At 36.7% G+C, this 23,686-nt stretch overlaps 1 protein-coding gene across 2 annotated transcripts in view; it reads right to left on the bottom strand.

Moving 5' to 3' along the window:
- The window catches only part of EPHA3 (EPH receptor A3), a 282,807-nt gene that overhangs the window by 71,894 nt on the left and 187,227 nt on the right, over positions 1 to 23,686 (bottom strand). The window contains exons 6-8 of one of the 2 annotated variants that reach the window (XM_063448712.1): positions 11,184 to 11,308; positions 4,926 to 5,088; positions 1,911 to 2,013 (exon numbers count right to left, since the gene is read on the bottom strand). In XM_063448712.1, the coding sequence (XP_063304782.1) occupies positions 1,911 to 2,013; positions 4,926 to 5,088; positions 11,184 to 11,308 (391 nt within the window). The remainder of the gene's footprint in view (positions 1 to 1,910; positions 2,014 to 4,925; positions 5,089 to 11,183; positions 11,309 to 23,686) is intronic. The other variant, XM_063448722.1, reaches the window with a different exon arrangement.

The following is a 23,686-nucleotide window of genomic DNA, read 5'->3' as shown; positions in this document are numbered from 1 at the left end:
ATGTTGCGTTTTATTATTTCACACAAGTATTATTATTATATTTTATGCATTGTTATACTATGCGTATATCTAATATGCAATAAGAGAAATATATCCCGAAACTGAACACTGGAAGGGTTAAGTCAAATCCAATACACTAGCAGTAAAATAATAGCAGGTAATAGTTTAACGAAAATAACAACTGTAAGCTCGGGAACACATACATCAAAGACCAAAAGACTTTAAAATATAAAACTCAGTATTAATCTGCTGGGAGACATGTGTGCGTTGAGGTCGGCAAATAAGCAGTATGAGATTGTGAGCAATTTAATAGAAACACAAGGGAAACGTCAGCTACATGTGGTTATGAAATATAATCCCCCAGCTCTAGAAAGCCACTTGCATAGCGTAGTTTACACATAATCAGTGCACATAACCCAGCGTTCTCACAAGTGCCTAAGATGTCACACCTGGCTTTAATAGAACTAACAAAGTACATGAGATAGTAAACCCAATCAGGCATATACAGGTCAAATCTCAGCCAATCTTTTTTAATAAGGTGTGAAATATATCTTGAAAAGGAAGGGAAAAAAAGAAAGCCTTGCCAATGTTCCAAGATTATAGATGTCATATAATAAGCCTAATAAAAGTATATTATTGGGAATGAAAGAAAAAAATAGAAATAGGAAATACAACTAAAATAATGTAAGCAATAAATGATTCTTCTTTAAAAAAAAATAGTATATACTCAGATAATGTAAGAAATAGATTGTCCAAGTCTCCAACTCCCTCGCTATACTCCGCCTCTTGGTTTTTGGATATTGTTTACGTATTAGATTATTCATTTTCTGGAATGTTTCTTGTACACTTAGGAAACTCTAGTTAATATATTGCAATCAGGTATGGCGAACAAATGTGGCAAGTTCCATGTGTGCAATCAGTGGGTACATTCTAGTGGTTTCCATTTCTCTATAATTGCCCTCAACTCATAACTCCCACTTGCCTTGTTATAAATGAATAAGTTGTCAAGGCAGCGCAACAGTGGTGAACGATTTTGCTACGTGCAGGTGCAAATAGCCATGGTTTCAATGGTTTCTATATTACATGGTAACATGTATCTGATTATGTTTATATTAACATATATACAATATATATAGTTAGTATATATATTATATATATAAATGTGTGTAATTTAATTATAAGTGCATTTTTATATTAATATATGTATTTTTTTATTTTATTTTTTATTTTAACAGTTTAGGCAGTCCCCCTGCAGGCAGCACTTTGGACGCCTATTGCGGCCATTTGATCACAAGGCCCACGGGGGCCTAATTTTCCGAGGAGGGACTATCTGGGCTGTCAGGCAGTCCCCCCAGACAGGGAGCAACACTGATCGCCGGCAGGGGAACGGCAGTGATCGGATAAGTAATATATTTGGTCCTTAGAGGACCATTTTTGTCGGACGCAGCTAGTACGTCTGCGGTTCTTAAGTAGTTGAAACCAATTTTGTGAATGAGGAGTCAATGATTGGCTGAGAGTGTCAGCTGACTGCTGTCAGCCAATCGGTAGCCCCCCTACATGATGGCACTCCGTGCCTTCAAGATATAAGATTGAGGAGAGAGTCTAGGTCAGACCCCCAGTCACTAAAAGGCGTATATCCAAGGAGCATGGGTCTCCAGGAAGAGAGAGGCTGAACAGTTTACAAAGTGGCCCGGTGAGCATGGAATAAAACAGGAAACCTTTTAAAAAAAGGTAAATATGTCCACAGCCAGTAGGACAGGAACAAAATACTGGAGATCCCATCTGTTAGGAGGGGTATCTATAGCTTTTGTTTCCTGCCCTAAATAGCCAAGTGGGCAGAGGCTAACCCTATTGTAATGCTGCCACGGGTTAGCCAGGAAAATGTGTATAAAATCAGATATTGCACTAACCTTCCAATCACGACATACACAACAACGGTGAGCAGGATAATAACCACTGCTGCAGATATGGCAATCATCACAACCTGGCTATTCTCACTGGAAATGGAGAAAGCTGTAAGAGAAATATATAAAAGGAGGAAAGTACAGCATTAGTGCATCATAGGTGACACATGGCTGACTCTGCATTAAAAAGGCAAAACCAGACCCCAGACAGTGTTGCATGTGACAACATTCTTTGCATTCTTTAAAGAGCACAGCTGGAAAAAAACAATTACAAAACAAAAACATCTGTGGTTAAACTGCAACTCCTCCCATCCTCAGGACCAGGTACTATTCGCTGTAACTAATGCAAAAGAAAGTGAAGAAATTGTGTTTGGACTATAACTCCCATGGGGTGAGAATTGCGTTCCTACCAGTTATCTGACCACTGCTGTTTATTTATTTTTTATACAGACCCCCCATGCTGTTCACATCACAGTCTTTTAGATTGCAGAAAAAAAACACCTGAAATGTCCCCTTCCAAATTGAATTATTTTATTTTGCATGGAAAAATAGTAATGACCTCTGATTTGGAGGCTAGCTGAGCGTGATAGGAGTTGTGATCAAACAACAGCTGAAAGACTTAAAGCCACCCAACCCCGCAATAGATACACACAGTTATTAAAAGCTAGATGTTTATTTTGAAGCAGGCAGTCATTGTGCAGAGCAAGGCTGTAACAAAGTGCCTTCTTATCTTACTAACTATTCATTTGGGAAATAGAATTCTCATTCCAAGGCAAACAAGCCCTAGGTTGGCCTATCTCCACCCCATCTAATCCCCACCACACTAAATTCACAGAAACCTGGAGGCTTTGTCTTGTCATCGCCCTTCACAAGTACTCATTGAGACCTATTTGTTATCGCCTCCTGCTCTTTGTTAGAAGTGTGAAACGGTAGAAGACCGTGTCTGCTTCAAATTGTCAGACATTCTCATTTTTTGTTCTTAATTTCCCTCTGAGACAAAGAATGCACTTCATTTTTTTTAACTATTTGGATGCCAGATATGATTGAAATATAATCAACAAATATACCCCCGTGGCACTAAAAGCCAACAAAATACCAGATTAAAAATAGTAACATTCAATAATAATATATTTACGATGTTAAGTTTAAAAGAATGGTAAAATGTATTTAAATGTATTTTTCTTTTCTCACTGATAGCAAAATGAAACTTATCATTGATAGCAGAACTGCAGACTGTATAACTGAGTAGAAGATGTTTTCCAAATCAACTCAATTTTGCAATTCTGTTTTAACTTCACTGCAATTCAGTATTTAGTGAATAAACACCATTTGTATGGTTTAAATATTTCAACATAAACTTGTATACATATTTTGTAGGAGGGTTAAAATGTGTTTTAAAGACAGGGGCAGTGCGGCCAGACCATATCATTGAGATAAAGTTGTCTAGGTGCCTATAGAGTCCCTTTAAATATAAGGCATAGCAGGTTTATGCTAGCAGTAGCTGTTCTGATGAGGTATACATAGCATGACAATTTTTTAGGAAAATAACCATTAAAATATAGACAAAATGTTCTATAAATGTAAATAAAGATCCAGACTTTGGCAAGCCTTCTCAACAATAAATATTTTAAAATATAACCAAAACAGATAAAAATCACTTTAAGCAGTCCTTCTTTTTAGATTTGATATGCTCCTTCACTTCACTTGTGTTTGCCAAACCCTGATCTGTAGATTTGATATGTTTTTATGAGAGATGCGTAATCACCATTGCCCTGGGCCCTGCTATTTAGATGTGCACGCTACATTCCATATAATAGGCTTATGGCTATATATACATTTGTATGAGCATCTTCTGTAGTCATTATCTTTTACATGCTGTCTTTGGCGATGCTTTGGAAAGTTCATATAAATTAATATATACTATATCTTTCTTTTCTTATAATCAGATTTTTATTGAACCTCTGACTTCATACACACAGACATATTCATTCATTGGACCCGTGGTATCAGGATGTGACAAAAGGTAAATACAAGAGAATGTGCGCAAATCATGACAAGCATCACTTGATGCTGAAACAGAAAACAGGATCTACTAACTGTTCAGGTCCTGGCCAGTAGGCCAATCGGAATGTGTAACTCGCATAATTAGCCAATTATAGTATTCCGAAAGCTCCAACTTATGTGGACAGCCACAGTCCTCTTGTGACATACAGTTTTGTAGAAGGGATTGTATCGATATCTTAGACCATCCACAAGACTATCATGCCAGATAGACTAGACAAGCAAGTGGGGGAAATATTGTAGGAAGGGAACACAAAATTGAATTGTGGAAATAGAAGATATCAGGGGAGTGACCATAAAACAGAGAAACAAAGAGAGACACAAGAAGTTGGCCAGGGAACGTAAGCTTGATGAAAGCAAGATGGAAATTAAGCCTGATGAATGGGGAGTGATAAAGTTGGGGGATACTTAAAACAAAGGAGGGGGCACTTTGGGATAGAAAGAAGATAAATTACCTGGGGAGGGAGGTAAGAAAGTGGACATGGATAGGGGAAGGGTTCTGAAAAATAAGTACAACATTTAAAAAGGGAGGGAGAGAAGGTGGAATAGAGAGGGTGGGAATTCTGGTGAGAAAGAAGTGGGAAGATTAGTGGAGAATAGGAAAGTTAGGGCCAAGATGACTGAGGGAGTAGGATCAGGGAAAAGTTAATATAACTTTCTTAAATGACTGATTTATGATAGTCTCATCTAAGATGATTCAAGAATACCCTGATTTATAATGCTTATTCAGTTATCAATCCTACAGGATGCTTCATATGCAATTAGTACAATTATTTATTTATTTATTATAAGTAAGATATTTATCTTCAAATTCCCCAGTTTTTTGCCAGACAGGTAATAAATGCCTTCTGAAGCAACGTTTTTCACCCTTTTGATGCTCAAAAGTTTACATACTGCTATGCAATTTAAAATGACAATAAAGATAAAAAGACTTAGAATTTATTGTCTAGAAATACGTACAATCTGGACTGGTTTCAAACTCAAACTTGCGGCTGTTTGTTCCATATCCAGCTGCTGTTCGAGCGCGGATTTGGAAGATATATGTGGTATCAGGTTTGAGTCCACTGATTGTCACGTTCGTGGTTCTTGCTCTAAGAATTGTGTAGCTTGTTTCCTGTTCCTGCTTTTTAAAAGAAATAGTTTTGTTAAAATCTACACGAACAATTTAATTCATGATCATTGCTATCTATACGGAATGGGCAGAGACATTTACAGCATTTTCAGTAGAAGACTTAATTCATCATTCGGGTAATTAACTGGTTCATGAAATACAAACTTATTAACACAAGAGGACATTGATTAATTCCTTAGTCAACACCGTGATTGGACCGAGGCTTTTATAGCATTTTAAGCAGAAGACTTAATTCATCATTCTGGTCATTAACTGGTTAATGAAATACCAACTTTTTTAACACAAGAACTTTTATTAACTTCTTGAATCCATGTATATTCTGTTACATTTTGCAGCTGGCCATTAGAAAAGGATGTTCACATCTGAAAGTGATTATCTAAACCTTGATCTTATTGTTTGAAGTCTGAAAGTTCAGTTAACCAGGGTAAAAAGACATTCTGCTAATAAAGCAGAGATTTGCATTCGCTTTCCAAACACTTATTTCAAATGTATATATTTTTGCTATTGAGAATGTGCTGATTTTCAGTTCTAAAGCCCAATTATATATACTTATGTCCTAACTATAAATATTATTTTTTGTTCATCATGCACACATGATATTAGTATTGTAAACACGAGAGAGAACAGTAATTTTCTTTTACTGACCTCCAATAAACTCAAATAAAGATACAGTAATATAAACATATGTACAACAGAGAATGATGATGATAATGTGAAAGGGCATTAATAGGCATACACACGTTTGCTCCAGCATGTAGGTTAGGTGAAAGGTGTTAACACTGGGTGGTTTTTCCATTTTTATTTATTTAAACAAAATGCGAATAGGTTTGCTTCAAAAACCTGCACTTTCTGCCCTTCTATCCTGCAGTGTTTCCGTTTTACTCCAAAAGTACGAGTGAACATGATGTCATGACTCATGGTTCTTAGGTTCAATGGGCCTCTTCCTGGTTTGCTCATTACTGATATGTGAATATTTGTATTAAAGGGACACTCCAGGCACCCAGACCACTTCTGCCCATTGGAGGGGTCTGGGTGCCAACTCCCACTACTCCTAACCCTGTAAGTGTAATTATTGCAGTTTTTTAAAAACTGCAATAATTACATTGCAGGGTTAACTCCACCTCTAGTGGCTGTCTACTAGACAGCCACTAGAGGTCTCTTCCTGGTCCATAGCACAGGAAACCTGTGCTAGAGCGTCGCTGGATGTCCTCACGCTGTGTGAGGACCTCCAGCGTCGCTCAAATCCCCATAGGAAAGCATTGAAAATAGATTTCAATGCTTTCCTATGGGGAGACCTATGGGAATTGCCACGCATGCGCATTAGGTCTCCTCGGCCGGTGGGCGGGATCAGTCTCGCCCGCCGGCCGACGGAGCCAGTAGGAGGAGCAGCGCAGAGGAGGAGACAGCGGCGAGGAACATCGCCGCTGCCTCCGGTAAGTGACTGAAGGGGTTTTCACACCTTCAGTAACTGAGGATTGGGGGGTGGGAGGGAGAGGGACCCTCCAGTGCCAGGAAAACGGATCGTTTTCCTGGCACTGGAGTTTCCCTTTAATTTTTATTATTATATGTTTAGCTTACATTTTTTCTGTAATTTCTTATTAAATGGTAAATTTTCTCTGACTCTTTTCCCTCATGCAAGTAAATGCTATTAAGATATTTACTAAGGTGAGTTCAGCATACTAAACAAGCACATGCACATAAAGGAATTCATTACATAGTATTGTAAGCATGCACATGCTTTTAGATTTAAATAAAAAACATTTTGATATTTTTTTTAAAGTAAAACCCATAGTTGACATTTAGTTATCAATTGTATTGAGGAGATATGGATGGGGTAGTTCTAATTCTAATGTATTTTTTGTATAATAAATGGGGGGGAAATAGTTTATATTTTGGCATCTACAAAGAGATTCAGACAGGAGTCCCCAAATGAATGGTTACAAAGTTATGCTCATTTTTTTTGAAACCTATATCTTTTGGAGGAAGTACACAGACAGGATACTACAGCTAGCCTACTACAATATTCTTTTAGCATGCATACGTCCAGGCTGTCACTAGTTTTCTTATTGAAAAGACTAGTCCAGTGTCTAAAGCGCAATGCATTTTTCTAAAGCAATGAATCATTAAATTATTAAATTCTATACCGCATGTTTAGTTAATACACCTATTTTTGTGTTGTGCCATCCAGCGAGTGTTATATAAAAAAAAAAAAAAAAACACTGCTTATAGTTGAAAAATAGCATGGAGATAGATAAGTAGATTAGTAATGATCATATTAGAGTGATGGCAAGAATGAAGTGTAGGTTAGGATGCAGGTAAGGATGCAGTATGATATGCAGGCGTGTTTTCATTTTTTTTTTTTTAGATAATTTATTTTCCTCCAAAAGCCAATATGTTCTGACCATTCTTCACACCTGCTACTGGGAACTGCTGTAGTTCAGCTTTAAGCACTGCTAATAAGATTAAAGTGTCTCTGTAACCTCTCTCCCCACCTAAAAATGAGTATTTCATAAAGATAGAATCTTCATGAAAGACTCACATTTACTGTGTTGGAAATTCAATTCAAAAGACATCCCACCAATTCAAAAGACATACCAAGCCTACAAAATAGAAACTACTTTGTCTCTGTACTTTTCCTACATATTTTTCCAACTTTCCGAAGCTTGACAAAAGGAGAAGTTATGTTTTTTCAAGCTTGTCATTTTCCCTAGCTGTCAAACAAACTCTCTCTTTGGAGGATCCTGCTTTCTTGCAGGATCCTCCATAGACTTCATAACTGTACTCATGCATGTGGCGGAACCCACAAGGGTCAGGTAGGTAAGTTAATCTCACCTTTCCCTGCCCATTCACTGCCACCGGATACCAAGTGGTTATGTCATTGTTTGGGGTCTTTGCTAATTATTAGCGATTAGAAGCTTTAAAGCAGCAGTTCTACAGTCTCAGTATTATGATTGGTTGGGTCATTATCGGGTTTGGCAAGTGTTAAATACAGAAGCATCACAGCCTAGAGATTTCCAGAAAAAAAAAAGAGTATCATTCATATCTTCAATGTATTGCATACATTTGTATTCATTTTATAAATGTATATCATGCAAAAAAAAAGGATTGGTTCAACTCTAGCCTTGGTGTCGCTTTAAGAAGAAAGTAGAGGACAAGTCCTATGACAAGGACCATGTGACTTGTGGATTGCTGGGCAATGTTAACAGAAGGGCAAGTCTGGTTTTGTTAGCAGCCTGCAGGTGGTAATTAGGAGTGAGTGATAGCAGGTGTGAATCCAGCTCTATAAATAAAATAAAGGACAGAGTAGGTCAGTGAGTGGGTTAATTCCTTATGAATAATTTGGGACACGTTATACAGATAATGCAGTACAATAATATTAAAGGGTCACTCCAACCATTTTAATGCATATATATGTGTATTCTATTGGGCATTATTCTATTCTTTAGACCCCCCCTCCTTATAACTATAAAAAAAGTATTACCTGATGCCCAGCTACGGTGAAGCTCCTGGGTGTAACAAACCCCCGGTACACAAGGGTCAATATCTCAGTACGTATAGATTTTCAAGCAGAAACACTGCACATACTGACACCTACCACCATAACCACTGCTTAAAACAAACGTGGCCATGTGGTTGGAGTAAACCTTTAAAGTGTAAGTAGCAGGAAGACTCCTCCCATTCCAAGTTGAGGTGCCCCCAGTTAATTGTTTATCCTCCAGTCACAGTTCCAGTTATCACACAGGATGAGAGGCACTGCATTGTATACTTACACCGTGGCTGCCATAAGTCTACACACAGCCTGGTCTACTATTTAGTGAAGTGAGTTGTGTGAAGACAAAGTTATGGACACAGACTGCACAGCTATCTCTTTGCCCACACAACTTAGACACACTTGGTATCAAGGAGTCAGGAAATGAGAAATCCAGCTGCCTAATTGACAGCTCTGAAGTGTTGTTTTAAAATTGCAGAGATTTTTTTTAAAATGTCCTGCAGTTACAAAGCACTCTCAGAGCTGAAAGTGAGGACTCTCGGCACCATTAGCATTTAAATGATTCAATATAGAAGCCAACACAGCTGTAGTTATCGCTATCCTGGGACAGAGAGCCTCCATCCTAGCTCCCTGTCAATCATCATTATAAATGTCCTTTACTGCCACGGTATGTAGTGCTTCTGTTTCCTTCTTCAGTTTCACTATAGCTTCTGGCTGTACCTGTTCTGAACTGGATTGCGAATTCATATGCTAAATCCTGAAAGGGTTATGTGACAAGCTGGACCTCGTCACGGATTGTCGGAGACTATGGACCCTGTAAACTGATATATAAAAGTCTCCGTTTGCCTATTTGAATTATATGGTTCAGTAACTGAGCAGCCACACAAACCAGGGACCACCCTAAAGCTTGTTAAGCTTAATTGATACATTGTTGCAATTTCCACCACAGTGTCTATGGGACCATGCCTGCAGTCGGAAAAAAACTATGACTTCCATACAATTTCTGAACCCCTGAACTGATCTTGGTGATTTTTGGATATGTTAGTCACCCAGATCAGGGCTATCAGGGGATGTCATTTGTGGGGATATTATGTGTTTTGGGGTACTTTTGGGACTTTTTAGAAAAAAATATATTTTTTTCTGCCTGGAGATAATTGAATTGATACAGTATCTGATTCAATTATCTCCCAGGCAGAGAGGAGGGATTGTATGTTTGTTATGGGAGTGTCGTGCATTTAATCACTGTTCTTATTGGTCTGTGTCTTTGTGTTGGAGTCCCCAACAAGGTCCATGTGGGCGTACCCCTTGCATGGGGATTGTCATAAAAGGCCAGTGTGGCTACCATTAAACCAGTTCCTCGTCACCCTCAACATAGAGTCTAATCTCATGTGTGGAGGGGATAGCTATATTCACACTGGGGATTGCTATGCTCATTATACTCCGCTGGGTTCTAATCACTAGCTCTTATAATAGCTGTTCCTGCTACGCTCTCTGGTTCCCCCACTGGAAGCTGGATTCTGGTCTTGGGTCCAGGGTGGGTGGAGGACGGCGAGACTCCAAGCAAGCTGTGGTGGTTCATGTGGTCTATAGTGCTTATGGTGTCTGGTGGAGTGCTTGGAGTCCTCGGTAAGCATCGATTGACAGAGGCACCCAGTCGGGGTGCCAGGCAGTCCGTCACATGTTACTCCAACCAAAAATGGTGTATTAGTAAAGCACAGTTTTTGGTTGGAGTAAGCTTTACTGGGATGGTCCCAACTCACCTTTGATCCAGGACAGAGGTCTCATTGCGCTTGCAGCCTGATCCTCCGCGGTTGACGTCACTCCCCCTCACTGCAGCAGTAGGGACATCCCAGAAGATGGGCTGAGGGGAGGTCTTTGGCATCACGGAGCTAAGGGCTGTGCCACCATTGTTCTGCAGCTCTAGTTCTGAGCTAGCTAATGACACTCCTGGAGGTGGAAATACACCTTCGACAGCAAGGATCTTTAGCTCTTTGCAGTATTTCAAACTGAAACACTCAGAATCCAAGTGCCGTGGCCACTTCAAGCCAGTGCAGTTGTCATTCTGTTTGGAGTAGCTCTATATACGGGCAGGCAACATTCGGCACTCCAGATGTTGTGAACTACAACTCCCCTGATGCTTTGCCAGCATAATGGCTGTAAGAGATGCAGTCCATAACATCTGGAGTGCCGAATGTTGCCTACCCTGCTCTGTAATATATATTTAAAAGAAAATAAAGCATCACTTGAAAATTATGTAAATTGTTAGAAATAAAGAAAAAAAACGAAGAAAGGAGAAATAAAAGTCAAGCAAAGTCAAACAGAATGAGGGATTGTATAACTGTAGTAGAGTAAAGGTTAACATAATTTTTAGGTGCATGGCAGACTTATGAATAAAAATTGTGATAGATTATAACTTTTATATTTTACCTTTTCCAGGACATTATACATTCTTGAAATTAATAGATCTATTAAAACTACCTAGTGGGAAAATAAATATATATATATATAACTCCTGCCTAATAACCCAACCGCCTTATTACCAAGTCTACCAATAACATTCATTAAAACAGGTATTTTATTGCCTTTTTTTTCCCACCTTTTCATAGTACTTGACCTCATAGTCTAAGATGATCCCATTTGGATGGTCTGGCTCCTGCCAAGACAAGGCAATACTGTTTCTTGATGTTCGTTCTTTTCTAATTACAGTGACAGGAGATGGAGCTGTAGAGGGCGAAAGAAAAAAAGAAGGAAAATAATATTTATCCTTGGCAAGAAATCATCGTTTACATACAAATGACTGTTGAGTGTATCTGGCTCAGTATCAAAACTTAGCAGCTGGGTTATAGCCCTGGTACACAGATCTAAAAGTATGCTGGGCCTGGAGACAAATGAACTGAGATTTTCTATTACTGGTGAACTAGTGGTTGCAATAGAGCAGATGTTTCCAATATGCTACTTGAACGTAACTAATGAAAACATTTGTGCTATTAAAAGAGAACAAAATTAATAGTGCTGTATATTGCATTAGTCTTGAAAGTAAATTTAAAATACTATCAGTGGACTTTGTTTTCAAGTGAATCAAGATTTATGTTAACATGCTTCAGCGTGAACTGCTTTCTCGAGAGCAAGAATTTAAATGTGCGTCGATAATTACAAAGTAATGGAAAATGATGAGTGGCGTTAAATGCACATAGGCTTTCAAAAACATTTTATAAACAATTTGCAAATGTATCGGAACAATCTTCATTATTCTTGAAGCGAAACGTTTCTTTGAAAAGTGAAAATGTTCAGTTCTTTCTTTTTTATATATTTTTTTTTGAGTAGGAAATTCATTTCCTTCTTCCAAAGCCTTTTTGACCTCACCTCACTATTCATGACATCATAGCAGCTCATTTGTATTTTCCCTTTTGTGAAGCAAGCGAAGCACAGATATATGAAACATTGACGTTAGTTAATCCATCCATTGCCATTAATAACAGCAATTTAAGCAAAGGTTAGCCCCCACCAGTGGGAGATGCAATATCCCGCATCAGCACTTGATGAGCTTTCATCCAAGTGTTAAATGCATATTTATGGTGAAAAATATTCAACTTGTTGTATAGCACAAATGTACTTTGTAATATTAGTTTGATATCAAATAATTCCCTAAAAACTATTTTGCGTATGTGTGTGAGTTGGGAAAAAAGAAATGCATAACTGTTTAGAAACCTCCCACAATTTCGACAGGAACAACACAAGTCTACATTCTTGTTGAATCCCTACTTTTACCCTTTGTGTCACTATACCCCACTCCCTCTAGACTGTAAGCTCATTGAGCAGGGTCCTCTGTTCCTGTACGTTCCACCCCCTCTGTTCCTGTACGTTGAGTTGTCTGGTTACAATTACATGTCTGTTAGTCCTCCCATTGTAAAGCGCTACGGAATCTGATTGCGCTATATAAATAATAAAATAATAATAATAATCGCTGTTCATCTTTTGTTTATATGAAAATACTGCCTATATATATGTATCACCAAGCCCTGCAAGTAATGGTTATAGAATTCCTGTAATGAATCATGGGGTTTGGAGTTTAACAAAAATAAATAAATAAATACCTTCATAAGGGACTAAAGAGGTAGCCTAATCGACTTGTCTGTCATAACAATCTACTTGTCCCAACACAAAATAATTTCAATTGCAAAGATTGGAGCCCATGTAGAGAGCCCTGGACATTGAGAGGGCTAATTGCTAAACTCTGAATTTCCACATTTAAATTTGACTGAAAAAAGATCTGAAAACTCAGCTATAATCACAACATATCTCTATTTGTCTCAGTTTTGCCATTTTGGATTTTTTTGTCTCTCCCAGTGCACTCCCATACCATACTATCCCATTGTCACCGTGTTTGTTGTGTGCAGTGAGTGCTGACTGTGCTTGGTGTGTGCTCAGTATTTGTTATGTGTGTGTGTGTTTAGTGTGTTATTTAATTTAATGTGTATGAGTTATGGCTATGTGTTATGTGTGTGTAGCGCGTTTAAAGGGAATGCTTTTACAATGACAAAGCATCATGGAATTTGCAGTTTTAAGACATCTGGGGATCTACCTTTTGGGCACCCCTGGGTTAAACACTGCACATGCATGAAATCGATCATGGCGCTTGTAGTAACACTTGACATTTTCATTTTCCTAACAGTTTAATTCCTTTTCAAAAAGACAGACTTTCATGCAGAATTAAATAAAGTCTGAACCTCACAGGCATCCTGAAAACCTCACTGTGAATAACAAAAAATAACTAATGCATAAAGATGGAACTCTCCCTATATTTTAGTAAAAAAGTAAACTGCATCACATATATGCTGTGTAATACCTTATTTTCACAAAGTAACATACTATGAGTTAAAACAAACAACTGCAGAAGAACGCACGTATCATGGAAGCTTTTACAATTTTATTTTCAGACAAAAATTCTTTATTGCAAACTTCAATAAAAGCTCAAATAAACAACAGCCTGGAGACATGATTTAACATGTTTTGTCCAGAGCATCCAAAGGACGTAATCACCGACTTATTGTTAAAGCAGCGGTGTCATCAACTTTTTCTTTACACACCTCAGTTTACAACAGCTTTCCCATTAGATTAATACTACACTCATCTAACTAGGCTATATTAACGGCACATTTTAATTTTAAAACATATACTATGATTTTTTTTTTTGGATAATATTGCTTTAAATGTTGAGATTCAGGTCCCACATTTTAAAATAAAAAAAATAGTTGAAAAAAAAAAGAATGTAATAAATCTTATCCTTATTCACTAATATATTAATCTTTATAATCACTGTACAATCCAATGTTTCTCATACATTGGGGACACAGAGTGTATGCACAGCAATTTTTAGAAAGGGCCATGTTTTACAATGTCAGAGAAAATGGACAAGCCAATTGCACCAAATTACTACATTAGGATGCAATGCATTTAGAGTGTGACTTCAAAGGGTTACTCTGAGCATATCAGTGATGTAAAGTGGTCATGATGCCTTGAGTCTGTGTACGCAGCATTTCACTATGACTGTCATTGGGTGTCATTAGCCACCTTGGAACAAGAGTTCCGCATTGGATAATGTCAATTACGTGCATATGGCTATGCATATAGTTACATTCATTGGCTGAGAGGGATGAATGATTGGCAGGATTCTGCAGCTCTACAGAAGCAGGATGTTGTAAATAAGCTTGAGAAGAAACCAGGTGCCAGTGGGGCCCCAGGTAGAAGGCCTGTAATGGTTATGATAATTTGTGTAACTCTTTAATTCCAACCTGTAAGCACAACATGAAGATTTAAACATTTTCATCATGTACAGTCAGACTTTAGCCACAATTCCCAAGCCTTTATTGCCAATTATGCATGTTAATATACCCTGCAGAACACTTCGGGCATGGCAAATCCAATGTCTTCCTATGAGCTGCTGCGTCATGTGACTAAGTTCAACTCAGTCAGTGTAGTGGAAGTGCCTGTAGTGGCTCTCAGTATGACAGCCACAGCCATTAGAGGCATGTTTGGTTTTTCAAGGGAAACATTGCCCTTTCTGCAAAATGGCAATGTTTTATCTTAACCCCTTAAGGATGGCGGGCGTTCTATGCCGTCCTTTTTGGGACAGTCCTAAATGCCGGCGGGTGGCAGAGAACGTCCCGCCATCCTTTGTACTTACCGGCTTCCCGCCGTTCCCCCAATGGCGGTCGCAATCCTGGGGTCTGCTGGGAGCTCAGGCAGACCCTTCTGCCCGATCTGCCCCCCCCCCCCAGCCATGTGATCACAGGGTCCTTACGATCACATGGCCAGAATAGCCGGCTTATGCAGTGCCTGCAGGGGAACAGGCAGTTCCCCTAATGCCTGCAAAAAAGTTTGTAAAGTTAACAAAAGTTAATAAAAAGTTTAATAAATTAAATAAAAGTACTTGGATCATGTATATATATATATATATATATATATATATATATATATATATATATATATATATATATAATTAATACAATGTTAAACAAAAATCTGCACACCAGTCAAGCCATAAGACTTGTTTTTCCCACAGAAATCCCAAAACTGCAGCGATGTGACAACCGCAAAGGATTCTGGGTGTGAATATGCAAATTAGTTTACCAAAGAATCACATTTTTGCCTCATTCCATTTAAAATATGGATTCCTTTTAATCTGTGTTTGCTGTATACAACAGCTTGAAACACAAGCAAGTCTTATGGCTTGACTGGTGTGCAGATTTTTTTTTAACATTGTATTAATTATCCACAGACTTCAGGTGGAAGGGGTTTTTAATCACAATTTTTCCCCACCATAACCTATTTGGAATTTGATATATATATATGATATATATATATGATGTAAGTACTTTTATATGCACATACATAAACCATTTATAAACGTGTATTTTAATATTAATATATATATATAATATTATATATTTCTATATATATATATATATATATATATATATTAATAATAAAATACACATAGAATGATGTTAATTAAATATAATTATATCTATATATATATATATATATATACACACTAAAAATAATCAATAAATAAAAAAATAAATAAATACATTTTACAAAAATTATATACCAGTTTTAATCTGTTCTAGCTGTATTTTGATATTAATATATATATATATATATATATATATATATATATATATATACACAAAATACAGAATCCAGCGCACTCGCTTATTAACTAAACAATGCTTTTTAAATCTTAGAGATTGTAATAGTTTTATTTAAAAACACCTCACCTAGACAAAAAATGATGGGGGTTTAGTTACATTATATGATCATACATTGCATAAGCCTGCCAACTACGTCAAAGTACCCCATATTCGACGTAGTTGGCAGGCTTATGCAATGTATGATCATATAATGTAACTAAACCCCCATAATTTTTTGCCTAGGTGAGGTGTTTTTAAATAAAACTATTACAATCTCTAAGATTTAAAAAGTATTGTTTAGTTAATAAGCGAGTGCGCTGGATTCTGTATTTTGTATATTTTGGCCCCAGCAGCACCCTATAGTGTATGCATGTTTAGGTGAGTGCAGCCCTCTTGGTTTCTTTTATATATATATATATATATATATATATATATATATATATTAAATTAAAAATATATATAGAGTGACATTAATACATATGTGTATCTATATATATATCAATATGCTCGATTGGTTATGTTGCTTTTGAGACCGTATGGTAGTCCAGGAATGAGAATTACCCCCATGATGGCATACCATTTGCAAAGTAGACAACCCAAGCTATTACAAATGGGGGATGTCCAGTCTTTTCTAGTAGCCACTTAGTCACAAACACTGGCCAAAGTTAGCATTCATATTTATTTGTGTGTAAAGAAGACTGGACATACCCCATTTGCAATACCTTGGGTTGTCTACTTTTGCAAATGGTATGCCATCATGGGGGTAATTTTCATTCCTGGACTACCATTTGGTCTCAAAGGCAACATAAACAGTCTGACAAATTTCAATGTGTATAAACTGAAAAATGTAATGTGCTATATTTGACCCTGTAACTTTCCGAAACACCATAAAACCTGTACATTGGGGGTACTGTTTTTCCCGTGAGACATTGCTGAATACAAATATGTGTATTTTATAGCAGTAACAGCTAACAGTATTGTGACATTCACAGTTAAAATGCCATGCAGAACTAAAAAAAAATTCTTATTTTCTCAATTGTTTTTACATTTTATTCATATTAAATTATGATTAATATACAAATATCTGATGTGACATGAAAGCCCTGTGTCTCCTGAACAAAATGATATATGATAAGTGTGGGTACGCATAATATGAAAGGGGTGAATTAGGCCTGAACAGACATATAGCGCAAATTCAAGGTTTTGTTTACGTTTTGATTTGATTAAAACTTGTACAATTGGCTCAGTCCTTAAGGTGTTAATGGTTAAACATACAAGACCACTGCACCCAGACCTTAGAAGTTTAGTGGTCCTCTAAATTGTAACAAAAAAAATGTTTTGTTGAATAAATGAATGAATAAATCAAATTGCTCTAACCAATAACCACAACATCCTGTATGCCCACATCTTAGAATCCAGCTCCCAGTGTGATAGTGCGTGAGATGGCAGCGATGGAAGAGCACAGACACCAGCACTTCCTCGCCACTCGCCTTCCTTCTCCCATCCGGACACAGCACATTTAGGTACTCTGCCTTAGCGAACAGATGACCAGCTCCTATGATCCCCCCTGGGGTACACATACCTGAAGTTGGGAACCTGTGCTCTAGGTAATTGTCTGCCTCTTTAGTTTATCTCAATTGACCCAAACAAACAGGAAGTAACCGGACCAGTTGCCTGACAACCAGGGATTGTATCAAGGTTAATTTATAAATGCGCCAATATCTATTTAAAAAACTTTAAAAAAAGGACACACTTCACACATAAAGCACGTCAGCAAGCTAAAGTGATTTAGGTGTTTGGAGTATCTCTTTAATGTATATTCTGTTTTAGTATCAGATATATAGTCCAGCAATCGCACAAAGAGGCAAGTTAGACATTCACATGTCTGCTGGAGGATGTTTCCAGGTACCTGTCATCACCATCTTTTATATCATTAAATAAATATACATTTGCTTTTTATAATTGTTAAGTGATGCTGTGATATTATACCACTAAGGGAAGGTTTGCAAAGCTCCCATTGAAATCGAAAGGCATTTTTGCAATAATGTCATGATCAACAATCTTGCAGTTAATGAATATTCCCCGAGATTCCATCGTAATTCTGTTCCTTATTATTAAGTGACTGTCTCTGTGGCATAGTAATTATGTGACATGGGCTTATATCATTGAAATCCTTTCTTGCTGAAATTGTTCCCCTGCTATTCCTTGATTAGTCTCTGCCTCGAAGAATTTTTTTGCCAAACTATTTTTAGCACATTCACTGATACACAAAACAGAAATAAGCCTCGGTGATTGTGTAGCAACGACACAGGAAATCATTCTAAAACCCTCTCTGGATTTTATGCAAAGTAAACTAGGACAGCACTTTCAATTATGTATCACAGGATAAACCTTATCGTATTGATAGCTTTCTTAATAAGATGTACCATTCACACAACAAGAAGTCATTGCGGAAACCTCGTTGAATCAGAGATTACTCAGAAAGTAAATAAGACAAAGATTTTTTATTTTTTCCTGCGAAGACGATCAGTACCGTGCTGAAAACTAATGTTGACAGATACTTTGACAAATTTCGGGTTCGTTAAACACCTGCCATTATGGCAGTAAAGAGGAGCTAACAATGCTTCATGTAACTGGTATTGGTACACGGTAAAAAAGGTAAGTACCATAAAACTAAACAAACCAAAGTGGAAGGATTTATGATAAACTGGTAAGGAAAGTCCTGCAATGTGTGATCATCCATAACTGTTTGGGTGACATCTTATATTAAAGGGACACTGTAGGCACCCAGACCATTTCAGTTAATTGAAGTGGTCTGGGTGCTGTGACCCTTTGCACTTAGTGCTGCAATGTATATCATTGCAGTTCCAGAGAACTGCAATGTTTACATTGGAGCTCTAAGTGTCTGTCTAACAGATAGTCACTAGAGGGCTTCCGGAATCCAAACAGACTTTTGGTCCGTTATCTGACGCTGGACGTCCTCACAGACCTCCAGCATCAGATTTTCCCCATAGGAAAGCATTGGATAATGCTTTCCTATGGGGATGTCTAAAGCGCGCAGCCATTGCCGCGCATGCGCATCAGGTCTCCTCCACCAATAGAAACATTTAAATACATAAAGTGAATCAACACAGTAAAGGAGGAGACTATATTTCAAAAAAAGAAAAACTACCACAACAAGAGGACATTGTCTTAAATTACAGGGGCAAAGGTTTAAAAATAATATTAGGAAGTATTACTTTACTGAGAGGGTAGTGGATGCATTGAATAGGATTCCAGATGAAGTGGTAGAGGTTAACACAGCAAAGGAGTTTAAGTATGTGTGGGATAGGCATAATGCTATCTTAGCTATAAGGTAAAGCCAGGGTCTAATGAGAATATTTAGAAAATCGGGCAGACTAGATGGGCCGAATCGTTTTTATCTGCCGTCACATTCTATGTTTCTATGTTTCCATATGCCAAATAAGATACCTTGGAGTGTCTGCTTTCTCAAATGGTAGACCTTTGTGGGGTTATTTACATAGGCCCATTAAATCCATCTATAAAAATTCTAACCATAGAAACTGAAACAGCCTTGTCTATTATATAGCATTGTAGCTTCACAGAATAGATGCAAAGGCATATAATGGGGGTATCATTGCACTCAGCAGATTTTGCTGAAAACAATATGGGGTTTTGTACAGGAATAGCATGTATCAGCTTTAAGAAAAAAAAAAACTTGTTATATGTGTGTAAATCAAAACACTATTTTATTACAATATTTAGCATATTTTTTTTACATGGACTTAACATTTTACTAATTCAATAAACAAGCTTTCAATTCGCCATCCCTTATGAGAGTACTGGTTACTCAGTTTATATCCTTGTCTGTTACATAGTTGCTGTCATGAATTTGCTGGGACAATCCAATGTGTTGGACTCATATCCCAGCAAAAGTGAGTCCAGGGACCTGCCCTGCATTCCAGGAGCAGAATCACAGCCAGTGTAGCAGTTCAAGAGCCCACAGGAAAAGTGGCTAGAAATATATGTTTTCATTATTTATGTATGTGTGTGTCAGGTTGTCACTGTGTGTTAGTGTATGTATCAGTGTGTGTGTAAGTGTGTGTTTGTGTTACTGTGTCACTGTATGTATATGTTTGTGATTGTGCATGTCACTGTGTAACTGTGTCTGTGTGTCATTCTGTGTGTATCTCTATTGGTGTACCTGTGTGTGTGTGTGTGTGTCTGTAAACATCTGTGCATGTAATTGCCACAAAGTTAACCCCGGCATTTTTTTTCAGTTGTTGGCAACTATGCTTTTTTCTTACATTAAATTGACAATGTTACCTTAACACAGATACAATTACCGAAGTGTTGCATGTCATGTTATCTACCTTCCGGTGTCATAGAGACACATGGGTGTCATTATTAAATGAGATTTTAGTAAACAGAGCCTATCTTGAAGTTAAGTGTGAATATCTCTTCATACATAGCAAGTAAAAGTGTGATGCAGTGATATGCAAGTATATTAAAACTCACAAGTTATAACTGTATATACATAATAACTGACGTCTCATACAAATTTACTTGAGATAATAGTTCATTTTTATTTCATTCTGTAACAGCTGCTTGCAATATTTTTCCTACACTTAGTTTGGAAGATTTAGATTATCATTTTCATATGCTTACATTAGCCTTGAGGGATTCTGGGATTAGAGAGATGCTTAGATAAAATATGTGCATCTTTACCATATTCCTTAAGACTTCCACTAATCTATAAAACAGATTGTGTAGGACAGAACACAGAAATCTTCTTTAATAATTTTGGCATACGTGTGGTGTAATCAGCAATCAATGGACATATATAAGTTTTAAATTTTAATGTCAAATTCCGCCGTCCTAATAAAATGATAAATCAATCACATAAATGGGATATCAACCACATAAATCAATATATATTATTTCACTATTGTTTAAATGCTATGCCCAATGCACAGCTCAGATTAAAAGAAGATAGAGCAAAACACAATATAAAGCAATTATAAAAACAGAGGAGCCACCCCCCCTAAAATCCATCTGTGAATTGAAAAATATATTTGACGAATAAATGCTATTATTTATTTAAAATAAAAAAAAATAATAATTTAGATTTTTATGAGAATGTTATATCTAAGAGATTAACTTTGTTTAGAATTCTAAATTTCTTTGTGAATTATTGAAGTGGATCTGTCATGGTTACAGTTTGTTACAGTATTGTTTGCCATAGTAGAATGTTTTTTTTTTTAATTAAAATGTACCTCTAACAGTCAATGGTAAGAAAACAGTAGTCTAAAATAAAAACTGCTCTGCTAAAATAAAACAAACAACAGCGCTCTCATTTATAATCGGAAAATGGTAACTGCTTCTTCGATCAAACTTATCATGTATATTTTTCAATATTCATAAAAGTAAACTTTTTTTTGTCTCATTAGAGATTTTGAATTGTTAGTGTAGGACCCACTTGAGAGCTTTGCTGTGATGCTGACAGCTGGGCGCACACTTTAATGGCCTTTGGGGTTGTACAGAAAACCTTTGTTATAAAATGTGCACAGGGTTTTGGGATAGTGCAAGTTTTTTTTGTTGTGTTTATATATGTTGGCTGATGACTGCCATAGCCATTGCTGACACTCATGAGTAGTAGGAGCTTATGTTTAAGGCTTGTTTCTGATTGTTTTTAAACACTATATATATATATATATATATATATATATATATATATATATATATATATATAAATCCAATAGGGATGCACTCACCTAAACATGCATACATTATAGGGTGCTGCTGGGGCAGCTCATGGAATGTAATAGTTTTTTTTAACACCTAACCTAGGCAAAAATAATGGGATTAGTTACAGTATATGACCATACATTGAGTAAGCCTGCCACAAATGCTTATGCAATGTATGATAATATACTGTAACTAAACCCCCATTATTTTTGCCTAGGTTAAATGTTTTTGTAAAAAAATAAAAAACTATTACAATCTGTGAGCTTTGAAATTGCTATTTAGTGAATGATATATATATATATATTTTTTTTTTGTTTGTTTTGTTATTTCTTTATTTTTCTGATGGCTGCCTTTCTGTTCTGCCTCAATGTATAATGAACCTAATCTTAGTTTCTAGTTTGTAATAGATTCAAATTATTATTACAAATATTAATAACTAAGCTTAGGTTCATTATAATGTGCATAGTTTCGTACCTTTTTGATAATAAGTGAATTACAGTACATCATAGATTATCCTTCCTTTAAAATTCCTGTGGATAATTATCAGCCCTTATGCACCGGAGAAATATCATTTTTGATTGAAAGGGCAGATTATGAATTGAGGCAGAATAGAAAGGCAGCCATCAGAAAATGCTTTAAAGTGGCTCTGTCATCATCTGGGGACTATGCTGTATTTCAAAGACCCCCAATAGTGACACGACTGCTACGGGTCCTGTGACCAGGAGGGTGAGTTCTACTTACCTGAACATGTCCTAAGTGGACATTGACATCTTCTTCCAACAGGTCCTCGTCAGCTCCTGGTGCTTCAGGGAGCTCCTATCAAGAAGTGTCAAGCAGAACAGTCCCTACTTTGTCTCAGTATATCTCTTGAAAGGATTGGAATTTCAGTGAATTTCCAATACAGTCAATATAAGTAATAAACATTTTATCTTCATTTTTTTGGGTGGTTAGGGGAGACAGTGTCACTTTAATTCTATTTTCATCGTTATAATGAATGATTCCCTTATGAGTTTCAAAAAGCAGACTAGATAATCGATGATATGCCATACTGACCAAAGAAATCCTGCTTTAATGTTGGAAGGTGAAAAACTGAAGAGTTACATATGAAGATGTAATTTCACAGGTAAGGAATTCTACAATATTTAGGATTTTCATAAAAGTATCCGAAAAAAACAGTCAAGTACTATAGTACTATTACTCGATTAACTTGACTGGTCAACTGATGTTTTTATGGAGCACTGTTTATATAAAATGCACAAAACCAAATTTCAATAAGAAATTAAGATAATTTCCAAAAGCAGTCTGCTATATCTGATTAAAGTGATCTGTTTCATGACATCTCTTGGTAACCTATGTAAATTCAATAAAGTGTCACTTGGTTAAAACAAAGACCGTTCGTTAAACCACCCTTGCAAAATATTTACTTTATAAAACAGTCTAGACAGACCAAGCAACATGACACCTCCTAGACCACTAATTATAGGAAAATCACAATATTGTTGAGCTATATAACTATGTTAATCACCATTTATTCAGAGACCACTGTACCTGCTCTGTTAACGATATTGTGTGCTTTGTTCAGATGTGACACTTTTACAAGCAATAACAACCATAGCTCCTCATCATTGCAGGTGGTAAACATATCATTACCATTCGTGTAATCTTGCTAAACCAGGTGTGAAGGGTTGTTTTACTATATACCAATGTGAAACTGCATATACCCGTCCATATGTCCCCTGTAATGGAATTGGAATTGCTAACAATTAATCTTTTGGCCACATTTTTTTCCTCTTTTTGTGTAGACTGGTAAATTGCTTTTGCAGTTGAATGATCATATCTCATTACTCTTATCACTGAAATAAGAAAGAGAAAAATGAATATTGTAACTGGAACCCTGCCCTCAACAGTACATAATCTAAATCCATCCATCTAACCCATGATTAGGGATCACTGCTAAATCATTTGTTTTCTGCAAAGTCTGGAAGAATAATTTTCTGTAGACCTTTTCTGGCATTGAAGAAGTCCTTACTATTTTGGTGGAGTTCACTTTTCATCATAGACATTAATCTTTTCAGTATTTTAAGCGTGCAGCAGAAGACATCATGGAAATTACTCTCAAATATAATCTTAAGGAATTTTAAATAGGTTACAATTTTAT

Source organism: Pelobates fuscus, chromosome 1, assembly GCF_036172605.1.
Source record: "Pelobates fuscus isolate aPelFus1 chromosome 1, aPelFus1.pri, whole genome shotgun sequence".
Taxonomy (NCBI): Eukaryota; Metazoa; Chordata; class Amphibia; order Anura; family Pelobatidae; genus Pelobates; species Pelobates fuscus.
The sequence above is the reverse complement of the archived record's forward strand: the minus strand, read 5'-3'. Positions and strand labels throughout refer to the sequence as shown.